The 21,273-nt window shown below is 33.3% G+C and overlaps 1 protein-coding gene across 1 annotated transcript; it reads right to left on the minus strand.

The window, feature by feature from the left end:
* Positions 1–4,921: 4,921 nt before the first annotated feature.
* On the minus strand, positions 4,922–7,445 carry LOC107918987 (putative SNAP25 homologous protein SNAP30). Its single transcript, XM_016848535.2, has 6 exons — positions 7,049–7,445; positions 6,308–6,797; positions 5,825–5,918; positions 5,591–5,721; positions 5,416–5,513; positions 4,922–5,176 (listed from the first exon to the last, which is right to left on the minus strand). The coding sequence occupies exons 2-6, from the start codon at positions 6,731–6,733 to the stop codon at positions 5,080–5,082; spliced, it is 846 nt and encodes a 281-aa protein (XP_016704024.1). The 5' UTR covers positions 6,734–6,797; positions 7,049–7,445; the 3' UTR covers positions 4,922–5,079.
* Positions 7,446–21,273: the final 13,828 nt, after the last annotated feature.

The raw sequence follows: 21,273 nt of genomic DNA on the forward strand, positions 1-21,273 counted from the left end.
ATGCCTCTTTTCATGCCCAAGATTTTTACCAAGAATTGCCTACTGTTTGACCTATAAGCATGATTCTTGTTTTCTAAGGAAATTATGGATTTTCCATAATTGCTGCCATCTCCACTGTTTTATTCTTATTAGGCTAAAAATAATTGTGATTCATAGAGTTAACTTTATCTTACTTTTCGTAAAATTGATCAAGTTTAATACAAAGTGGACACTCAATATGTTTGCATGCTAAAATATGTTTATGGCTATTAAGGTAATTACTGAAACTTATTTTTGACACTTGATTGTTTTTCTCTAAAGTCCTCATAAAAAAGTTATTAATAAAATGTCGTTTAATGTTTCTGTGGTTATAAGTGCAGCTTAAAAACGTGACTGACTGAGTAACCGGGGTAGGGTGCTTGGGTTGTCATCCTATTTCGCGTCAAAAGGTTGTGTGACATGTTAGGTAAAACTTTGCTAACCGGAATTAATTTTTAAGAACATGTTGGGCTGAGTAACCGGGGTGAGGTGCTTGGCTGTTATCTCTCTTCGCGTCAAAAGGTTCGATGTGTTCTTAAGAAAAAAATATAATTAGGAGTCTACTGGGCTGAGTAACCGGGGTAGGGTGCTTGGCTGTCATCTCTCTTCGCGACAAAAGGTTCAGTATATTCCTAAAGCATAAAAAATATAAATAATAAATAAATATAAATCAAAATAAATAAAAAAGAAAAAAAGAAAAAAATATAATTCGGGGACTAAAGGATGAAACAAATAGGGTGTCTTGGTAGGTTTGGTAATTTACCTAATTTTCATTAAAAAATTCAAGTCGATTCTAATTTTTATGTGTGTTAATTGGAAAACTTTGGAGTGGTATTTCTTTTATTTTTCATATGTATTTTTGACTGATTTTTATAAAACTTTGGAGTGGTATTTCTTTTATGGCAGAATCTAACTTTCACAGTAGATAGGAATCACACTTGAGGGCAAGCATGGGCTAAGTAAGGGGAATTTGATAACACTCTAGAATAACGTATTTTTATGTATTAATTATGTATTTATTCTGAGTATGATCCTGCGAATTTGAGCTATTTATGATCTTTTATCTCATAGGGACTAAATTTTAGGCAAAAGCAAAATTAAGGGCCAAAAGTGTGAATTTAGAGATGAAATGGGCCAATGTGCGACATAAGGAAAAGTTGGTGCCAAAAGTGCAAGCATGGAGGACACAAGGGTTGAAATGCAAAAAGAAGAGATTTTATTCTATCAGACTCTATTTTAAGTATATTAGGATAATTAATATTAAGATAATTATTAAGGATTATTTAATTTTAGGATTTTATTTTATTTATCTTTATTTATCTTCAATTAAATGTATTTATCTTTTGGGAATTTAAGTAGGATTAGACTAAGTCTAGGCTTTTATTCTTCTCATATTTTCTTTCAATAAAATCTTCATTTTTATTATATTTATTTTCTTTTCCACCACAACCATGAGCCACTAAACCCATCTAGCCGAAGGTTGTCGATATTCCCCAAAAAGGGTTCTTGAGGCTTAGAGTCCGTACTTAGCCTCCTCGCTGAGCATTCATCATTTCTCCGCACTACGGGGCTGACGCTTCTGTCCATGTCCCTTAAGAAGTAAGCTTTTCAACGTATGCAAAGACGACCGCTTTGTATGTTTTGGGAAGGTTGCATAGTCGGTTCGTTAGCTTGCTGCGTCAGAGGTTGGCAAGTCCAAGAGACAAAATGGTGTGGGATTCGCCATTGAGAAGCGTTGATCTAGCATAAGACGATCCTACAGAAGTGATTGTCGGCTAGAGTCAGGTTCCACTAAATCGTAGGTCTAAATCCTTAGAGCTGGTAGTCGTAGGCGTCCTTTTCTACTATAACTGACTTATTCGGTTTGGGAAGGATCATCTAAAAGCCGATGATTGAACCCAAGGCGGAACAAGACAACTGGAGGCTGGAATCTCCCATAAGAATATCCTTTCTCTTAACTCTATTTTTAATTTCTCGCATTTTCAATTCAATATTCTTAATTCTGTTTTTATTTTATTTTTCGTTTCCAGATCTAAACCTTTAATATTGTTATTTTTATTTTTTTTCCAGGCACGTAGGTTTTCTTGGGCAAGATTCTACCGGGATTTTACGGAACAAGATATTATGCAAATCTAGTCCCTGAGGATTTGACCCTACTTCCCTTTTACTATTCTTTTTCATTATTTATTAGGGATAGGATATTTTTGGTGCTTTCAACGACCGCATCAGAAGGAACAAATTTCAGTATCCCAAGCACCGTCTAGTTGGATCAGCCTTTGCACCGACGGGGCGACTCAAATTGCCTCTAAAAATGCTACAACTTGGGGAGTTGTAAGGAATGACAATGGATAGTAGATTATAGGGTACAACAAAAACTTGGGTAAGTGTTTAATTTTTTATGCTGAATTATGGGGGTATACTTGATGGTTTGACCCTCATCCAAAACATGAGCTACGATGGTGTGAGAATTCAATCTGATAGTATGGAGGTGGTCAAAGCCATTTAGGATTCTTCTTAGACAAGTTCGAACTCTGCCCTCCTTAGACGTATTCAACACTTGTTGGTGAACGTAAGATCTTAAGTCATTTAGTATATTCATAGAGAATGCAACAAAATTGCTGACTGCTTGGCCAAAATGGCTTTGAGAACAAACCAAGGATTAAAGGCATTTGAGGAGATTCCAAGGGAGGTGTTAGCACTTTTTCCTACAGCCCATTTGAGTGACAGTCTTACATAGAGGAACATTATGTAGTTAGTTTTATTTGTTTATTTTACCTACCACGAAAAAAAAAAAACTCCCAAAGGGAGTTGTCCAAATAAAAGTCTACCACTTCTTTCGCGGGAGTTCGAACCTAGGCAAGTTGTAAGATGAACAACCCTTGGCTACCAAGCCAATCACAGGAGTTCATTAATTATATATATTTATTAAGGTAAACTACCTAGTTGGTAACCCAACTTTTAAAACGTTTTTATTTTGGTCACCCATAATGAAACCCTTGCAATTTTGTCACTCAACTTTTAGGTCGCTTACATTTTAGTCCTCCAATTGTTAAATCTCTAACGATAGTTAACTTGTACAAACCTCACAATGTTCACACTTTCATTTTGGCCATCTATCCTCTAGGTTGATTTTATTTTGGTCACCCAAAAAATATCCTTCTTTGTAATATTCATTGGGGTAAAAAAAATTAAGGATTGAAGTGAAAAAATGGTAGAAACTAAAATAATGCTTTAAAAATTGTCAAAATGTACTTGTTTACCCCCTTGCCGAAAGTTCTAAATTTTTTTTCCAATGTTGAAAATTTAAATTTTAAAACATCAAAATCAATTAAATAAGTTATTAAATTTCTAATTTGTTACTATAATATAGAAATTAACTAAATTAACTAATTTAGTTTCTTTTAAATCTTAAAATTTTATTTTAGGTTTCCAAATTAAAATAAACTTAAATAAATAATTTTTAATAATTATGCATGAAACCCAATTTTTTTTTAATTATATGATCTTGAGTCTTTCATACTAAACTAAAAGCAAATAAAATCCTTACAATTAAATAAAATTAATTAATGTTATATTTCATGTCAAACAAAACCCAGAATTTTTTCATAACTTCTTTACCCAGAATTTAATTAATTTCAATGATTTTTCTTTACTTTTAGTTTATTATGGAAGATTCAAGATTATTTAATCAAAAGCACTTTAAGTTTCACAAACAGTATTAAATATGAGTTATCGAGTTGATTTTATTAAGAACAATATAAAAACATAAAATAAAATATTAAAATTTAGAAAGAGTTTAATTTAATTAATTTCAATATTACAGTAACAAATCAATTAACATTATTAGATAAAAAAAATTCAACAATTTATTTAATTGATTTTTATATTTTGAAATTTAAAATTTCAATATTATTTTTTTTAGAATTTTTGGCAATGTGATAAATAAGTACAATTTGATAATTTTTTTGATACATTATTTTAATTTCTACCATTTTTCACTTTATAATTGAACATAAAAATTTATTATTAATTACTTTTTTTTTCTATCAATAAAATTTTAATATGAATATGTAATGCTTATGAATAAATTTTCATAAAATAAATAATTATCATTTATTGATCTTTGATTTTTATCCTAAGTAATATCATATAATTATATTAATTATTAAGATTTGATGTGACTGTTCAGTTATGAATTTGGGCTTTTTTAGGCATTCGATCGGATTTATCTTGGGTTCGGCCAGATCGGTCTTGGACTTAAATTCTTACAAACTCAAGCTTTCTCGGGCACATGTTTTGTGGGGCTTGAATTTTCTCGAGCTTTAATCTATTATATGCTCGAACTTTCTCGGATTTGTTTGGATCAATATGGATGAACTTTCCAATTCGAACCTGTTTTGCCGACTCTAAATAGCTTGTGAATTAACAAAGCAGTCTCTTTGACACATTTATTTCATGTGAACATATATGAATTTTCCGTCCCGTATGAATTAAGATGCAAATTGTATGCATATTGTAATGAGGCACAAATTTTACAAAAAAATAAATAAAAAAATAAATTATGTTTACCTCACCGTGGACCAACCATGCCATTTTAATGTAGTTTCATTGTTACTGCAAGTCCATGTCTGAGAAATCAGCCAACCTTGTTACTTTCAAAATGTTAATCGACTCGGGTGAAAACTGGATATAGGAATATGGGTTTGATACGTGTATTCCATATATTTAGAGAATCATCTTTTAATGTATGTCTTAAGAAATGAAGAGCATGAGTAAACATAGATGTCGTTTGCAGCCGAAAATAGATTAGGATTAGAGTCAAGGGTATGTGAGTTCAATTAGAATTACAAGTTATGCATTCATGTCTTGTAGTGAAATGCAACCGAACCAATGATAAAGATTATAGGCAAAAACTTTGTTATATTCCACGTAAAACGAGTATATCAGTAATGACAAATGTTGGGCAGGATAGAAAACCAAATATAAAGAACAAAAAAAATAGTTAAAACTTGTTAAAATACAGGTATGTGAAAGTAAATTTGGTAAGTTCTGCAACTTTTTTTACTTAAGCAAATGACGTGCACGTTGATTGGCACCTTTCACTCGAGAATTCAGTTCATCAATATCTTCACCCAGATGATCAAGAGCTTTGTTTTGTCTGCAACCACCAAATCATGGAAAAATAATATAAGACAAGGCATGCATGTAAACAATACTAAAGAACCACAAGCATGAAACCAACACTGATTCAATGGCAAAAGACTTTTGTTGATTTGAAATTCCTCAAAACAAAACTTAAAAAGAGACTAAGAGGTAATCCCATCAAGAAAAGGGTCAAAAGGAATGCAGATTTTCAAGTAGTGTAAAGCAGATAATGATAAGAGCAAAATAACAGACCTATCAAGTTCACTTCCCATATCAAGAGCCATGCCCTTTAGATCACCCAAGATATCACTTAAATCTGAAAGTCCATCATCTTGCTTTTGCTTCTCAAGCTGGAGTTAGACAACCAATTAATCTTAGCACAATCGTCAAATTTTACTAAAATTTGTATGCCAATCATGATACTAACCTCAACTTTCTGTATGGCGTCGGTTGGCTCCGGCGTAGGTGTCTTACTTCCAGCCTTAGACTTAGGTACAGGAGCCACACCCAACTTCTCTCTCTGCTCCTTTGTGGCGGCTTTGCCTTTCTTGTTATCATCTGCCAAACCAATGCAATGAACAAGCCTTAATCCATATTTCAGTTAAAACCTGGATACCGAATGCACTGAGAGAGGAGGCAAGAAATTGTATCGGAAGAAAACCTGAAGTGATCACAGGCCCGGTAATTTCTTTGGTTTTCTTCGGTTTCCAGGGCATAGAAAACATGCCCCCTAGATTATTTAAAAGCTTCTCACCCTGATATTAGCAAAACAAAATCCAGTTTAAAGGAATTTATCATACAAAAATAATAAGAAAAAAGTTTTCTAGTAGTGGGTTGCCTTTCAATAAAAGAAAACCAAATAACATTATATGATCCAAAAGACCAGAAACATGGAAATATGTCTAAATGATCCACCTGTAACAAACCTGTTTACCTAAAGCCAACCTTGTAGATAGCTTATAAGCATCAAAATTTTACACTTTCCTTGTAAGGACAAGCTTTAAGCCATAGCAATTCTACTTGTGAGTCTCAAATAATCTCATTAACTTAAAAAACCCATATAATGAACAGATGATACACAGTTCCTTCATCATGTCAAATACACAAATTACCAAGCAAAAGACAGGGTAAACAGAAGAGTTACCTTATTCAAATCCTTGTCAATATTAACAGCCATTTGGTGGGTCCTTTCAATTTGCTCTCCTTGTGCATGCAAAGTATCAAGAGTCTTTGTAGCATCCGATCTGATGTTCTCAGCAATCTTCAAGCAGTTGTTGACAGTACTTGTTGTCTCCTCGGCCTTGTAGACAGCATACCCCTCAAGGTCTTCCATGGTCTGGTTTTCTAGTCCGCCGGAGTCACGGAAATCGTCCTTGTATTTGTCTCTATTGTTTCTTGCTGGTGATGCCCTAGTGGATGCTGAGCTTTGCTTTTTTCTTCCCACATTGTCATCTTCGATTGACTCTGGGACCAACATTGCCGGCTCAGAAGTAGTCCTTCGAGCAGGTGTCATTGTGTCAGAGTCAGCTGGTGAGTCCCCTTTCTGCTTTGGTTTCATAAACCCAAACATTTTGTCAAGTGTAAACTTGTCTTTTCAGGGACCTATAAGCTGTTGATTCTTCAACAAATGGTATCTGAAAAAACACGCAATTGTTCGATTAATGTGAACAAACAAACATGTTTATAGAAGAAAACTGGGATAAGTAAATTAACTACAACGATTAAAGAAATGAAAGTTAACTAATTGGAAATGTCACCCAGTTCAGATTATATGGCATAAAAAAAGACCCAGAGATCAACTAAAAATTATATCACATTCAAATTAATACACACACACACAAAAAAAAAAAAAACCCAAGTAGAAGCAAATTGAACTAAAGGGTACCTGAGAAAAACTTCGAATTGAACGAAAATGGAGAGTAACAAAATTTACACACAAACCCAAGAAATAGAACAAACAAACAAATAAAGGTTTGTGTGTAAGGCAGGAATGTTTGGAAATGGAGAAAATTGAACGAGTGAGAGTTCCATTTTTTTGAACTTTGGTCGCCATTTATTTGTTGTCTTCTCGATCTTTGATCAAACAGATGGTAGGCACCCCGAAAAAACAGAGCAATTCCTCCACTTTGCAATTAACTTCCAAAACTGAAGGAAATCTCTTGTTTCAAAACCGTTGGAGTTTGAAGTTTTGTTGTATTTTCCCATTTTAAGGGATTGTCTAGGATTGGGTTTTGAGTTGGGCCAATACGATTCAACACATACTTTAACTCATTGATTTGTATAGGTATTTTCTAGCTCAATGAAATCTACTTATTATTGGGCAATTTACCATTAAAAGTCTAAATTTTTTTAAATTTATCAAAATAGGCCCGGTATTTTATTATTTACCGGAATGGGCCCTTTTCTCCTAAATCGCGTCCACGTCAGCGCGATGTCAGGGGACGTGTCAGCAAATCGCGTCCACGTCAGCGCGGTTTGCTGACGTGGCAGCAAATCGCGTCCACGTAAGCGCGGTTTGTGTCCACGTCAGCAAAGCGCGCTGATGTGGACGCGATTTGCTGACGTGTAGCGTGCTCATGGGGATGCGATTTGCCCCGCGCGTGAACAGTGCAACGGTCATTTTTTGACCGTTGCCCCCCCCAACGGTCCAAAAAAAACTATAAATACCCCCACCCTTTTTTTTTCACAAACTAATCCTCTCAAATTTCCTCTCAATTTCCTCTCAATTTCCTCTCAATTTGCTCTCAAATTCCTTCCAAATTTCTCTCAAATCCATATTTAATCTCAATTTGCTCTCAAGTTCCTATTAAATTTCTCTTAAATCCCTATTTTTAAATAATTTTAAAAAAATTATTTTTTTTAAATTTTTTTAAACCGTAAAAATTTGTACGATTTCAGCAATGGCTGGAGAATTAACTCGTCTTGATAAGCAGCACATATCGGTGGAACAAATGAAAATGGTAAGCGTTAAATTTAATTTTTAAATATTATTTAAGAATTTTTTATTTATGCATTTTTAGATAATTATTAATTTATTATTTGTTATAAAAGTCTGTAGATCAGATATTGGAATGCAATATCCGGAATATGCATGCTCCTCCATCACCGTTGGTAGAGAACTACCCGCGGGAAGTGGGTTTTTGGCACGTGGCGACGGTAGGCCGGGGATGTAAGGTGGACCCGAAACTAATCAGTACGTTGATCGAGAGGTGGAGACCCGAGACGCACACATTCCATCTTCCATGTGGTGAGTGCACAATCACTTTGGAAGATGTCAGTCTGCAATTGGGATTGCCGGTGGACGGGCACCCAGTCACCGGGTCTGCCCAATCTAGCGATTGGGGAGCGGTGTGCTACGAGCTTTTGGGCGCTATTCTGGAGAAAATGGACGGAGGTAAGATCGAGATGGGCTGGTTACGAGACACATTCCCGGATCCAGATGAAGATTCAACCGAAATAGAAAGAATCCGATATGCTCGGGCATACATTCTTCAGTTAATTGGAGGTTATCTGATGCCGGACTCGTCACGGAGCCGCATATATCTAAGATGGCTGCTGAAACTCGTTGATTTTAGAGCAGCTGGTGAATTGAGTTGGGGGTCAACTGTCTTGGCAACGTTATATCGGGAGATGTGCGGGGCGACGCGACCGAGGAAAGCAAAAATTGGAGGTTGCCTGTCACTACTGCAGTATTGGGCACGATTTCGCTTTCTATTTCTACGTCCTCGAGTGGACCACCCATATACATTCCCACTCTTAACGAGGTAAATTTTATATTAGATTTTATAATTATTATGTAGATTTTTAAAAATAAAAGTATGCTAAAAATTTATTTAATTAGGTGGAACCATCCGACAAGTCATGCTCGATTACCTACCTCTCTTTAAGATATACGACTTCTATTAAACCAACAGTCGGAAGCACATGTAAGTATTAAATAAAATTGATATTTCCATCATTCACTAGTCAATTGGTATTTAGTATTTAGTATTTAGCATTATGTATATAACTAATATTTCTATCATGTTCATATAGTTTCAATGGACACCATACGAGGATCCGGCAATTCGGACAGTAATTCCAGATGAGTTCTTACAAAATCCAAACGCTTGGCACGCGAAAGTCGCGTTGATCAACTACGCGACCGTGAAGATGCATCAGTCAGATAGGGTGTTACGACAATTTGGATGTAGAAAACCGATTCCCGTAGAACCTGAGGTGTTTGACGATCACCACAAAATCGACCTCCGGTAATTGAATATGGATTAGCCGAGATTCTGATCTGAGTACATTCAAATGTGGGAAGATCGGTAAGATTATGTACCTACTGGGGAACCGATCATCATTCCGGAGTTAGCGTGCGTGCTGAAATGCATGCCATGGTTTAGGATCCATGGCAAGCCGTATTTACTATCGCCAGAGGAGAGGCAGCGGCAATTATGTGTCCAAAGGGAAAGACACATGTCTTTAAATCCAAGACGACAGGATGACGACGCTAACCCCTCAACGAGGCCCAAACATTCACCCGGCCCATCATCAGCGGCCATTCAATCACCAGGCCCAACGTGAGCACCGACACAGTCACCCGACCCAGCAGTTCAACCAATGATACCCACGCAACCGCCTTTTCAGATCATGCCAAGTGAGTTTCCTAGCCCTTTTATGTATCATAACCCTTATATGTTTTCTTTTCCGAGTACTATGGCAGGTTGGAGCCAATGGCCCGGTTCAACTCCATTTCTTGTTACGCCAAGTGGACCACCGATGTATAGGCCAGCGACGCACGAGGGATCGCAAGAGAGGCCGTCGGAGAGCTCTTCTTTTTACCAATCCCCACCACCGTATGGGTTTCAAACACTGTCACCGTTGGTGATGCAAACACCTCCACATTCACTATTCTATCAAGGTGGCTTATCGTCCCAACTCCGACAACCAGATGCCCTACCAGAAGAACCAAAATCCTCGTCGGAGGAACTACAACCGCCGCCGAAAGCTGGACAAAGGAGGAATCCAGTTCGTAACCGTCGACGGCCGCCATGTGGCTCTAAATCCGGCGGGCACAAACATTGATTTTTATATTTAAATTTATTTGTACAAATATTTTGAATATTTTGATATTATTTGATGTAATAAAATAGAAATTTGTACCAATGGCTTGTAGTATGGAAATGCGTCTCGGCATTGCTTAAAGGTCCAAAACAAGCATTTGAACACTTGGCATCCATGTAGCAATCGACCGTTGTAGTATGCATGTTCCGTTTCAAGGTCTGTGATGACACCTGGGACGTATCTCTCTAGCACTTGACACCACTGCCATATTTCATTATATGAGGCGTCCCACCCACTATGCATCTTCTCCAACGCCTTTTGCTTAGCTATCCAAGCCTTGCGGTAAGAGGGCGTGTACCCCATTTGGCTATGGATATTGGTAATTAACACCGGCACTGAAGTCCTGGGATCTGCTTTTACCGTGGGCAGTATCAAGCTAGCTAACATAGCTGAATTCATCTTGGGATGATATTGTGAAACACCTATAAACGGAGTAAATTAAATAATGCAACATTACATAATAAAAGTATTATTAAAAAACCATCAATATTGTACCTGTAGCACATATATGTGGGCCTTTGTACTTTTTAATCTCCCACAACCCTGTCTTTTTCCTTAACGAGGAGTAGATTTTCCATGAACATGTGCCGTCTTGCACTGCACACTTCGCCTCAAACTTATCAGATTTGGATTTAACGACGTGGTAGTTAACACCGTTTTTGATGCTATGTTGTTTCAAAGCACCAATAAAACTATCATTGTTGGTAAACTGATTACCAAATTCAAATTCACCCGAATCTAGCCCTGAACTTGTACGATCACACAACCGGTGTGGTATATCTGAAAACTCTAACTCATCATCTGCAGACAGATCAACATTATGCATGTGGGTTGGAGGTGAGTATGCTCTAAATCGTAGATTTTCTTCTTCATCTGAACTCCTTTCAGCATCTTCAGGTTCTGTTGGAATAGGTTTCGGTTCAAAAAATAAGCCAACTTCTGCACCATCGAGCCCGGGCTCTCGAGGTGGATCCACATCGGAGTCATCTTCTAACCCACAATCATCTGCAGCATACGAGGTCCCCTCACCGATTGACGTCGTAGGGAGTACATCATCCCTTCTTCTGGGCATTTCATAACATCCCCAATTGGATGTAGATTGCCAACCACTAGAACTTGATGTTGTTCCTCAGTACATATTTCCAGCATCAAACATCGAGGCACCGACGTATATGTCCCATCCACCGACAGAGTGTTTTGCGGGGGATGTGCATTCAACACCGCTACCAAACATGGGCTGTTTCGTGTTTTGTAACCCATTAACCGAATGTCGGCCAGGAGTCGTGTATACATCTCGAACACCAGTCGCAAGTACATTATTTGGCGATACATGTAACTCAATATAAGGTGCTTCACTAGCAAGATGAGTCTGCACCATTGCCTCTAAGTTACGAGCACCTTTTATGTCGAATGAGTCATATTTCACCAGATCAACAGAAGAACAGAATCAATACGTAATAGACAGAACTTTCATTGGCGTCGTTCCAAAAATTTTACGCCTAATTCTTTTACGAAGTTCTGTCAAATCTATATTCTGGTTAAAAAACCAGTCGCACCGTATTCTCCGACAAAAAAATAACACCATTCTCGATGTGGCAAACCTCACCATCGTAGTAAATAACAGCACTAATACGTTCACTCATATTTGAAACTCTAACCTTCTTAGCCTCTCTAAATTGTTTCTGCTGTGACTTATGCATTCTGAGAACATTTTTTACCTCATTCATAGCTTCAGCCCAAACATGCTACTGTAGCAAAAGCGCGTCCACATGGGTGCGATTTCACAAATTCTTTTCATAAAGCATCTTGCTAGAAGCGATTTTATACTATTTGCTCAGAAACGTCAAGTCGAAATTATTTTTCCAAGACCTAATGTAGCAAAAGCGCGTCCGCGAGGGCACGATTTCACAAATTCTTCTCAAATAGCATCTTGCTTGCAGCGTTGTTTTATACTATTTGCTCAGAAATGTCAACTCAAAATTATTTTTTCAGGACTTACTGTAGCAAAAGCGCGTCCACGTGGGCGCGATTTCACAAATTCTTCTCATAAAGCATCCTGCTTGAAACGGTTTTTTAAACTATTTGCTCAGAAACATCAACTCGAAATTATTTCTTCCAGGACCAACTGTAGCAAAAGCGCGTCCACGAGGGCACAATTTCACAAATTCTTCTCATAAAGTATCCTGCTTGAAGCATTTTTAAACTATTTGCTCAGAAACGTCAACTCGAAATTATTTTTCCAGGACCTACTGTAGCAAAAGCGCGTACACGTGGGCACGACTTTAAAAATCCTTTTGATAAATCATCCTGCTTTGATTTTATCTTAAAAACCCATAAACACGAAACATAATCTAATTTTGAATAAATTTTAATTAATTTAATTACGAAACCCTAAACCCTAATCCCTTATTTGTTTATTTTTTTCTCCAGAAACCCTAAAAATCCTAACATGTGAAACATGGCGAAATCGCATCCCTAGGGGAACGCTACGTAGCAGCAAATCGCGTCTACGTCAGCGCACTTTGCTAACGTGGACACAAACCGTGCTTACGTGGACCCAATTTGCTGCCACATCAGCAAACCGCACTGACGTGGACGCGATTTGCTGACACGTCCCCTGACATCCGCTGACGTGGACGCGATTTAGGGAAAAAGGGTCCATTCCGGTAAATAATAAAATACCAGACCCATTTCGGTAAATTTAAAAAAAATTAGCTTTTTTTGGTATTTTGCCCCTTATTATTATTTTTAAAATTTTTTATCAAATATATGAGTGTTAATGAAAGACTAATTATTTAATACATTAAACGAGCTTAAGAATTAATATTTTGTATTTAATTAATATTTTAAAAATAATAAATAAATAAAATGTACTTTTTTTTATTTTACTATTCTAAAAGAAAAGACAAGCAAAAAAATCACTAGAAAAAAATATTAATTTCACTTGAAGCAAAAAAGAGAAAGAAAACTTGAGAGAGAAAGCTATATATATATATATAGAGAGAGAGAGAGAGAGAGATTAAACTCCTCTTTTTCTAATATATAAATAGGTAAGGGGTTACAAGAAGATGAAAGGTGAGGAGTTAAGGAAAACAAAAGGTGAAAGGTTGATTACAATGAACTTCACTTAATAACATTCATAACACCCCATTGGATGTTCATTGTATAAAGGATATGTCTCATTAAAAACCTTACTAAGAAAAATCTTGTCCGACAAAAGCCTAGTGAAGTAAAAAAGAATACATAATTCTTTAATACACATTATGCCACAATCTTAAAAGAAAAATGTAGTTTGAATTTACTCCCCCTCATGTAAACATCACTTAAGATCTTTGAAACGACGCAATTCAATACTGAAAGTTAAATTTTCAAATATAATGGTAGGGAGTGCCTAATTGAATTCTCGATTATTCTTTGCATTGGGTGAGAGGTGTTACAACAGTGTAGATTTTGCTCCCCTTATTTGAACATCATTTTATAACTCAATATTGAGTCATTCAATATTATTTATCAATAATAAATTAACATATACAACAAATTGTGTTGATGCGTATCAATATAACAATAAAATTCAATTGCATTCTCATGCTTTAGATGTCGCCAACAACTTTATAAAGCATGATGTATTGTATCATTCACTATTACTAATACAATGAGTGCATTGGGTACATAAAGAAATGGTACTTTAGGACCATCGTTTTATAACACTATAGTTTGATCATTTGTATTCCTTTTCAATATATTCAATCTACATGAAAAATTAGCCTAATTAATTTTGATTATATAAACACTATTGGATACTCAATAACAATTCTTTATAATATCACTATGTAACAATTTGTCCTTATTGAACACTTGATCTTCACACTGAGATAAATTTTCATTTTTAATATACTTTCATTATAAAATTTATCTATCGAATAATTATTTCTCTTGGAAATTCTTTAGGAACTCCAATAATATTTAATACATTAATATCAACAATGATGATAATAACCTATATGTATAAACACATTAATTAATAAAAACTCCTAAACAAAACCATATTCACATTTAATGATTTTCTCATGAAACTCGTGTTTTATGCTTCAGGCATCAATATTATCAAATAATTTATATCAACTGAATACAAATCCACTATATGTAAATAAATAACTTTATTTGGTGTTTGCATTCACCACTAATTAATAATTTTTCACAACCAAAAATAAGTGTCTTGCAAACATTCTTGTTACAAGTCAATTTTATATATTATGACTTGCTATTATGCTACTTGTTATTATGCTAACATGTACTCCCCTTGGCTTTATACCTTCCAGGTGTTTGGACTTCAAGTACGAGATACATTTCATAAGTTATAATAGAAGTGTCTTTTTTTTTATGAGTTGTTCCCATATCCATGCTTTCAAATATATTTTCATTCAAGATCCTCACTTTTCCATAATATTTAAGTGTTCTATGTATTATCGTTGTCGACAACAATTTCCTTTTGTCAACTCCATTTAGTTATGACATAACTGATTGGGATATCCCATTATATTCATAATTTCAGGTACCTGAACCTTTTCTGGGATTTTATCAAAAATTATATCCTGGATCTCTTCATGAGTACCCGCCTCCTTTAGTATGTAACCATCTTTATTTCTTTTTCCTTTCTTTCAAGAAATTTTCATTTTATGAAATTGACTGGTTTACCATGCTTATAGCATGCTCAAGAGTTATTTTTTTATCACATTTTCTTTTCGAGAAATATAATTATTTGATGCATTTTAGTTGGTATATATATCAGCTAGTATATGCAATCTCTAAATGTCATCACTAAACATGTCTAGCAAATAATTCTATCCTTCAAACTTTGTGCACATAATATTAGTGAAGATCACAGAAAAAATGATAACATAATTATTTAACCAATTTGTCTCCCCTTAATACTAAGAAAATTTGTAACATGAAAATACATCTTTAAAATTATAAATACATCTCCTTCAACTTTTTCACATCTAATGAAAATTCTAAAATTTATCAACTTCATACTTGATGATCCATCTTAATGCGTTATGGTGGAACATAAAATAGATATTGTACATCCAAATATTCTAAGATGAAATCTATTAGCTTATAAATGAAAGTCATTTCTCATGAGACAAATATTTCTTTCATGTTGACTTGATGCAAATAAAATTACATGCTTATTGCAAAGCTATTATTATATTAATGGTTAAGCAATTAAATGAGGCATAATCTTACTAAGCATTAAGTATAACATATATATAAGCATAGACAACTTAATATTATCCCAATTAAAACTACGAAAATCAAGTTTGGGATATAATACACCAACGTTGTTAGCACAAATTACATACTATAGAGATTGTGTACAATCAAATTATTTCAAGAAATAATATCGCAAACTTCGAGTTGCACACATGTGATACATGAGCTCGTATATTATTTGGTTATCATTTAAAAATGCAAACGACTTCTAACTTTAGCTGGTGTTAGTTTAATATTTTCTTTAAAGAACTAGTATTGATGACAATTATTAAAATATAACTTTTAAATCTTCAATAAAATCATATAAATTTTCATCAAATTATTTTGCATCATCATTGACTCGGGATAGTCTAACCAGTCATACCAACACTATGAACTTCTTTTCATTATCTCATATGTCAATCATATATGTGTAATGTATTCATTCGAAGAATATTTATAATACAAAAACATAAGTATCTCATGTTATTTCTAACCATGGTTTTAATGTAAAACACATAAAGATTTCCTTTAATATATATCTTCTTTATCTGAAAAATAATATTATGTTTTACAAAATTTTTCATCACAAGGAGGTAAAACATTAGCTCTTAAAGAGCTTTTTATAGTTTGATGCAATATTAGCTCTTAAGGAGCATGTAATCATTTTATTATATAACCTTAATAAATGCTTAATTTATTTTAAAATAATAGACACTTTTGCACTTCTTTTCAACATGAATGATAGAAAGTTCTGATCTTCAAAAACTTTATTTATTCACATAAAAATAAAATAAATAAATATAAATAAAACATATATTAAACATAATAAATAATAAATTCATGTTATTAATAAATTCACTATGGTTAGATAATATATATTTTATATATATCATAACACAACAAAATACAAAATATTATAAGGTCAGATTAAATTAACTTTTACAACTATAAATGTCATTTTCTAACTTTTACCTCAATCATGAAACTATCCAGACAGGGTGGAAATCTCAAAGTTCATGACAAGTAAATACTTTTACTCCCATTTCGCAATAATCATATATCTTAATCAAAATTAAAATTAAACCAATCAATTCTATTAAAAATGAACCAATAAAAAAGTAAAAACATTTATCTCCACGTAAATGCGTGAAGAGTTTTATAAATTAATACATTTACGAATAAATAATTATATGAATTAAATTTTTAATAGAAATCAAATCAAATATTAAAATAAGTTGATTAGACGGACTTAGGTTACTATGGATGAGAAGTAGTGATTATAAGCATCCTTTTGTAATGAAGAGAAAGAGATCATCCCTAAGCAAATATCAAGTAGACATTTATTCTAATGATTCTTAAATCAAGCAATTAAACTTCAATGCTTGGATCCTAACAAAATTTTGACACAAACTAAGAACATATTAATCATCCTTATATGCATGGTGAGCTTTAGCATCATATTGAAAATTTTCATCTTTTGCCGAAAAATTATCCTCCATTTATCATTTTTGGGATAACAAAATTTGTCTCAATATTGTTTCCCTTTTTCTTAATGGATGCTTTGATAAAATTTTACTAGATGCTTAAACATTCGACAGGTACGTGACCAATGCATTTTCATACCACATTGGTAACACGAATTTTCAATAACCTTCGAATATTTTATCCACCATTTTCTTATTTTTTTCCTTATTATTCTTTTTCTAGTGGGTAGAAGTACCACTATTATAACCACCATGATATCAATTATTAGTACGTCTCCAACCATATTCTCAATTACAACAGCAACCACAATCTCTATATTTTGATTTTTCATAATTATTATGTATTGTTACATTCACTTCAGGGAATGTGGCTTTTCTCACTAGAATGGGTGAGATCATTTTAAAATACTCTTTAAAGCCCTTTTTCACAATATTGCTGCTGCTACAGGAGCACATAAAATATTTCAATCATATCAATCTTTAAAAAGTATTATCATTTTCTAATGGTCAAATCATTCTTTCAAATTATTACGCAATTCAAGAGTGAAGAGTATCTTTCGCAATTAGATATTCCACTTTTAATCTTTCATGTAGATAATGTTGGACAAAAATAATGGTTTTGCTTTGTCTATATAAAAAGTCAAATTCGTTTATACTCACAAATCATGTATGACTCTATTAGAAATAATCTAATAGGTAACGTAGTTATCATATCAATGACATATGTTATGAAATATGTACATATTTAAGCAAAAATATTGTTGATACTTCAATCTTATTCAGAGTCTTAGATCATAAACAAGCATAACGTGGAATAGATAAAACATAAATTCATACTTAAATGAAAAAAAAAAAAGAGCATCATTTTTAATTTTTTTCATTAAGAATATTGAAATCTCAAAATCTTTCAAGTACACATAGAAAATCACATATATTAGGATTGTTGCTTCAACAAGGACATTGTACGTCTAGATTACTTATTCTCCAACGAAATATTGAATACTATCGAGCAAGCTCGTGCCGATAACGTGTTATATAATAATGTAAAGAACATAATAATAATATATGAGAATAAGGGGGATTTCTATTGTATTTCTCTTCTTTTTCATCATCAATACAAGTAGCATACTCCTATATATTTAGGAAGATTAAACTCCTCATTTTCTAATACATAAATAGGAAAATGAAAGGTTGATTATAATCAACATTCACTTAATAGAAATCATAACATTTTTCAAATATAATTTTTTTTATAAATATTTACATAAAATGATATGTAAAAAATAATTTATCTTAAAAATTATCTACTTTCCTTTTCCTAACTTGCCCTCCAATTTGGAGTAAATATAAATAAAGTATTTTGAAGGAAAGCTATGAGATACTCAACTTCCTTAGATTTCCCTTAAAAACTCTATCCAAATAAGAGAAATGATATTCTTTTCCCTTGTTTTACTTTCCTTTCTTCATTCTATCTCAATCCAAACATAGGGTAAGATAAAAAAAATCTCATTTTTTTTTATTTTCAATGCAATTATTTTGATAAATTAAGAGAATTTGGGTGAAAATTATTTATGATAGAACATAAAAAAAATTATGGAAATTTTAATGATTGTGCTTTATTGATTGGTAAAGTTATTGGATTTGTCCTATCATCGATCAAGGGGTAATAATAAGAATGATTCTTTATTGAATTTAAAGGTTGATAGATGAAGAATTTTAAATTGTATGAATATATAATAACAAGATGATAAATTCTATTTTAAAGGAAAAGTATAATCTACCGTTCTGAATCAAATAAATAATTTGTATTAACCTATTAAATCTCATATGATTGGAAATATTTTAGAGCTTACTTTCTAACAAGATTAACAAAATAGAATTTTGAGTTTTCTATAAAAAGATAAGCAATTTTTACTAGATGATATGTATGTTTGGAAAAAAAAATTCACAAAAATGAATTATGGAAATTGTTAAAATTTATATAAAAGGTATTAGAAGTTCCACTATCAGAGCTTGAAATTTTTTTGGGGGGCAAAATTAAATTGTATATTTTTACGATAGTAAAAATAAAATTTCATCATTTTAATAGCCTAAATCTTTATAATTTTTAAAAGGTTAAATCAAATTTTTATCATTTTGGGGGGGTCAAAGTGCAATTTTAACATTACTAATTTAAACTTTTGTAAATTATAAAGGGCCTAAATTAAAGATTTACCATTTTAGGGGGGCATAGGTCTCCATTATGCTCTGCCACTGAAAAGTTCTAGCCATTTTTATTTTGTTATTCACGCTTCTGTTAATAGAGTGTTAGAAAATATCATTCCTTGTAGGATCACTCCTCCATAACAACACTATTTGACAAAGCAGTGTTTAACATGAAGTGTTCCTTGGCATGCAGTACTATGGATTACTTAAAGAATAATTGAAAGGATATACAACTAAGAAAATATTGTGGAGTTATCAATGAAAGCAACCTTCCATAATGGGAAGGTTGTGGAGTTAATATTAGGAACAAATTTCATATTGGGAAGGTTGTGGAGAAAACTTTGGGAACAACATTCCAGGTTGGGAAGACTATGGAGCTATACTTCGTAAGATTGACAAGATTCTTGAGTTTGCTATACTATTTGGATGCCGTAGAGAGTATTTAAGGCTTAGATATGGATACTGCTAAGAAGTTCACTTCTTAAGCTTTCTCTAAAAGACAAGTGCTTGCTTTTTCTCTCCTCATTGAACAAACAATGCACTTGCACTTGTGTAACGCCCCAAAATTTCTAATTTCGTTATTTTGAAAATATAACACGAATATCTGTCAGCTTTAGTGGTTCTGTGTTTTGAGAGTGTTTGAGCGGTCCTAAGTTTAAGCTTTCGCTAGGGCAAATTTTGGTATTTTGAATGAATTAGGCCTTACTCTTGTTTAGTAGGCTTTTATTTGATTGTTGGGTAAATTACATCAGAATGGGCCTGCTGGTTTGGTGGTTAAATGGTGTGTTATTATGGTGGAGGTCTAGTGTTTGAATTCTTATGCAGACAAGGGTATTATTTTTTTTTTGCTCAGATTTCAGGATAGAGTTGTGTAATAGGGGGATTCTGAGTAGTGGATGTGTAGTGGGAATTAGGAGAGAAGATTAAGGGATTTTGGGGGTTATTGGGATTTTATTTTATTTTTTTCCATAACTGAATTTTGACTCTCTTTTCAAAAAAAAAATTATGCCGTCTATTCTTCTCCCTCTTCTCTTGCCGAAATTCTCTAAGTTTTTCCATCTTTCTCTTCTTTTTCTTCTTCTTGATTTTTCCTTAATCCATTTATTTTCCTTCTTTTTCGCATACAGTTAGTGCTCGCTTAGTTTCGGTAAGTGTTTCTATTCGTTTCTATCATAAATTTCTTAACGATTGAAGTGGTAATGTTTTTTCTCTACGATTTAGGCATAGGGGGAGGCTCGGATTGGTGAATTCAGTGTTCTTGTCTTAACAATAGTTAAACGGAGGGTTATCGTTGGTGGTAAGTTGGGTTTCTGTTAGTTCTTGGTTGTCAATTCGCTTGTAAATCCATTAAATTAATGTTGAGTATCTTGATTATAGGATTTGGAGTGCTCAGGAACTGTTTTAGCATCAAACAAAACCAGGTGTGTACCCGAAACGCAAAAAAAAAAGGATTCGGCGAAAAGTCGAAATTGCTTGGTGTTTGGACAGCAGCAGTAGGCTAACTTTGAAAAATCGCCATAAATTGTGGAAATCTAATTGGAAGATGAAAAAAATATGGAATTAAAGATTATTGGGTCTAGTTTCTTATAGAAGAAAGTATGTAAGTAATGAAATTGTAAATTGTGAGGTATAATAAGTTTTGTGAGACAAGGTCAGAATGAATTCGAGTTTCCCTGTTCTGGCTTTGGAAAATCATAAAAAATTGGAGAAAAATAATTAGGGGTTAAAATTTACATGTTTAAATTATTAATGAGTCTATTTTCAATAGAAATAAATTTTAATATCATTAAAATTTTTTACTAAGAGATAATTAATTTTTAGCAAAGAAAGGTCGAAGCTGTCAAACAACAGAATAGGGGTAAGTTTGAAGATTTTGCTGTACTTATTGGCTAAACCAAAAATTCTGAAAATTTTATGATAGAAAGGTATTTTAGTCTAGTTTCAAAGACATTAAGCAGATCTTAATTCAAATTTCTGTAGCTGAAGATATAAATAATTTAGTAACAGTGACTCGCTTTGAAGGAACATATAAGTAAATAGTGAAAACATATATGAA

The sequence above is a fragment of the Gossypium hirsutum genome, chromosome D13, assembly GCF_007990345.1.
Source record: "Gossypium hirsutum isolate 1008001.06 chromosome D13, Gossypium_hirsutum_v2.1, whole genome shotgun sequence".
Classification (NCBI taxonomy): Eukaryota; Viridiplantae; Streptophyta; class Magnoliopsida; order Malvales; family Malvaceae; genus Gossypium; species Gossypium hirsutum.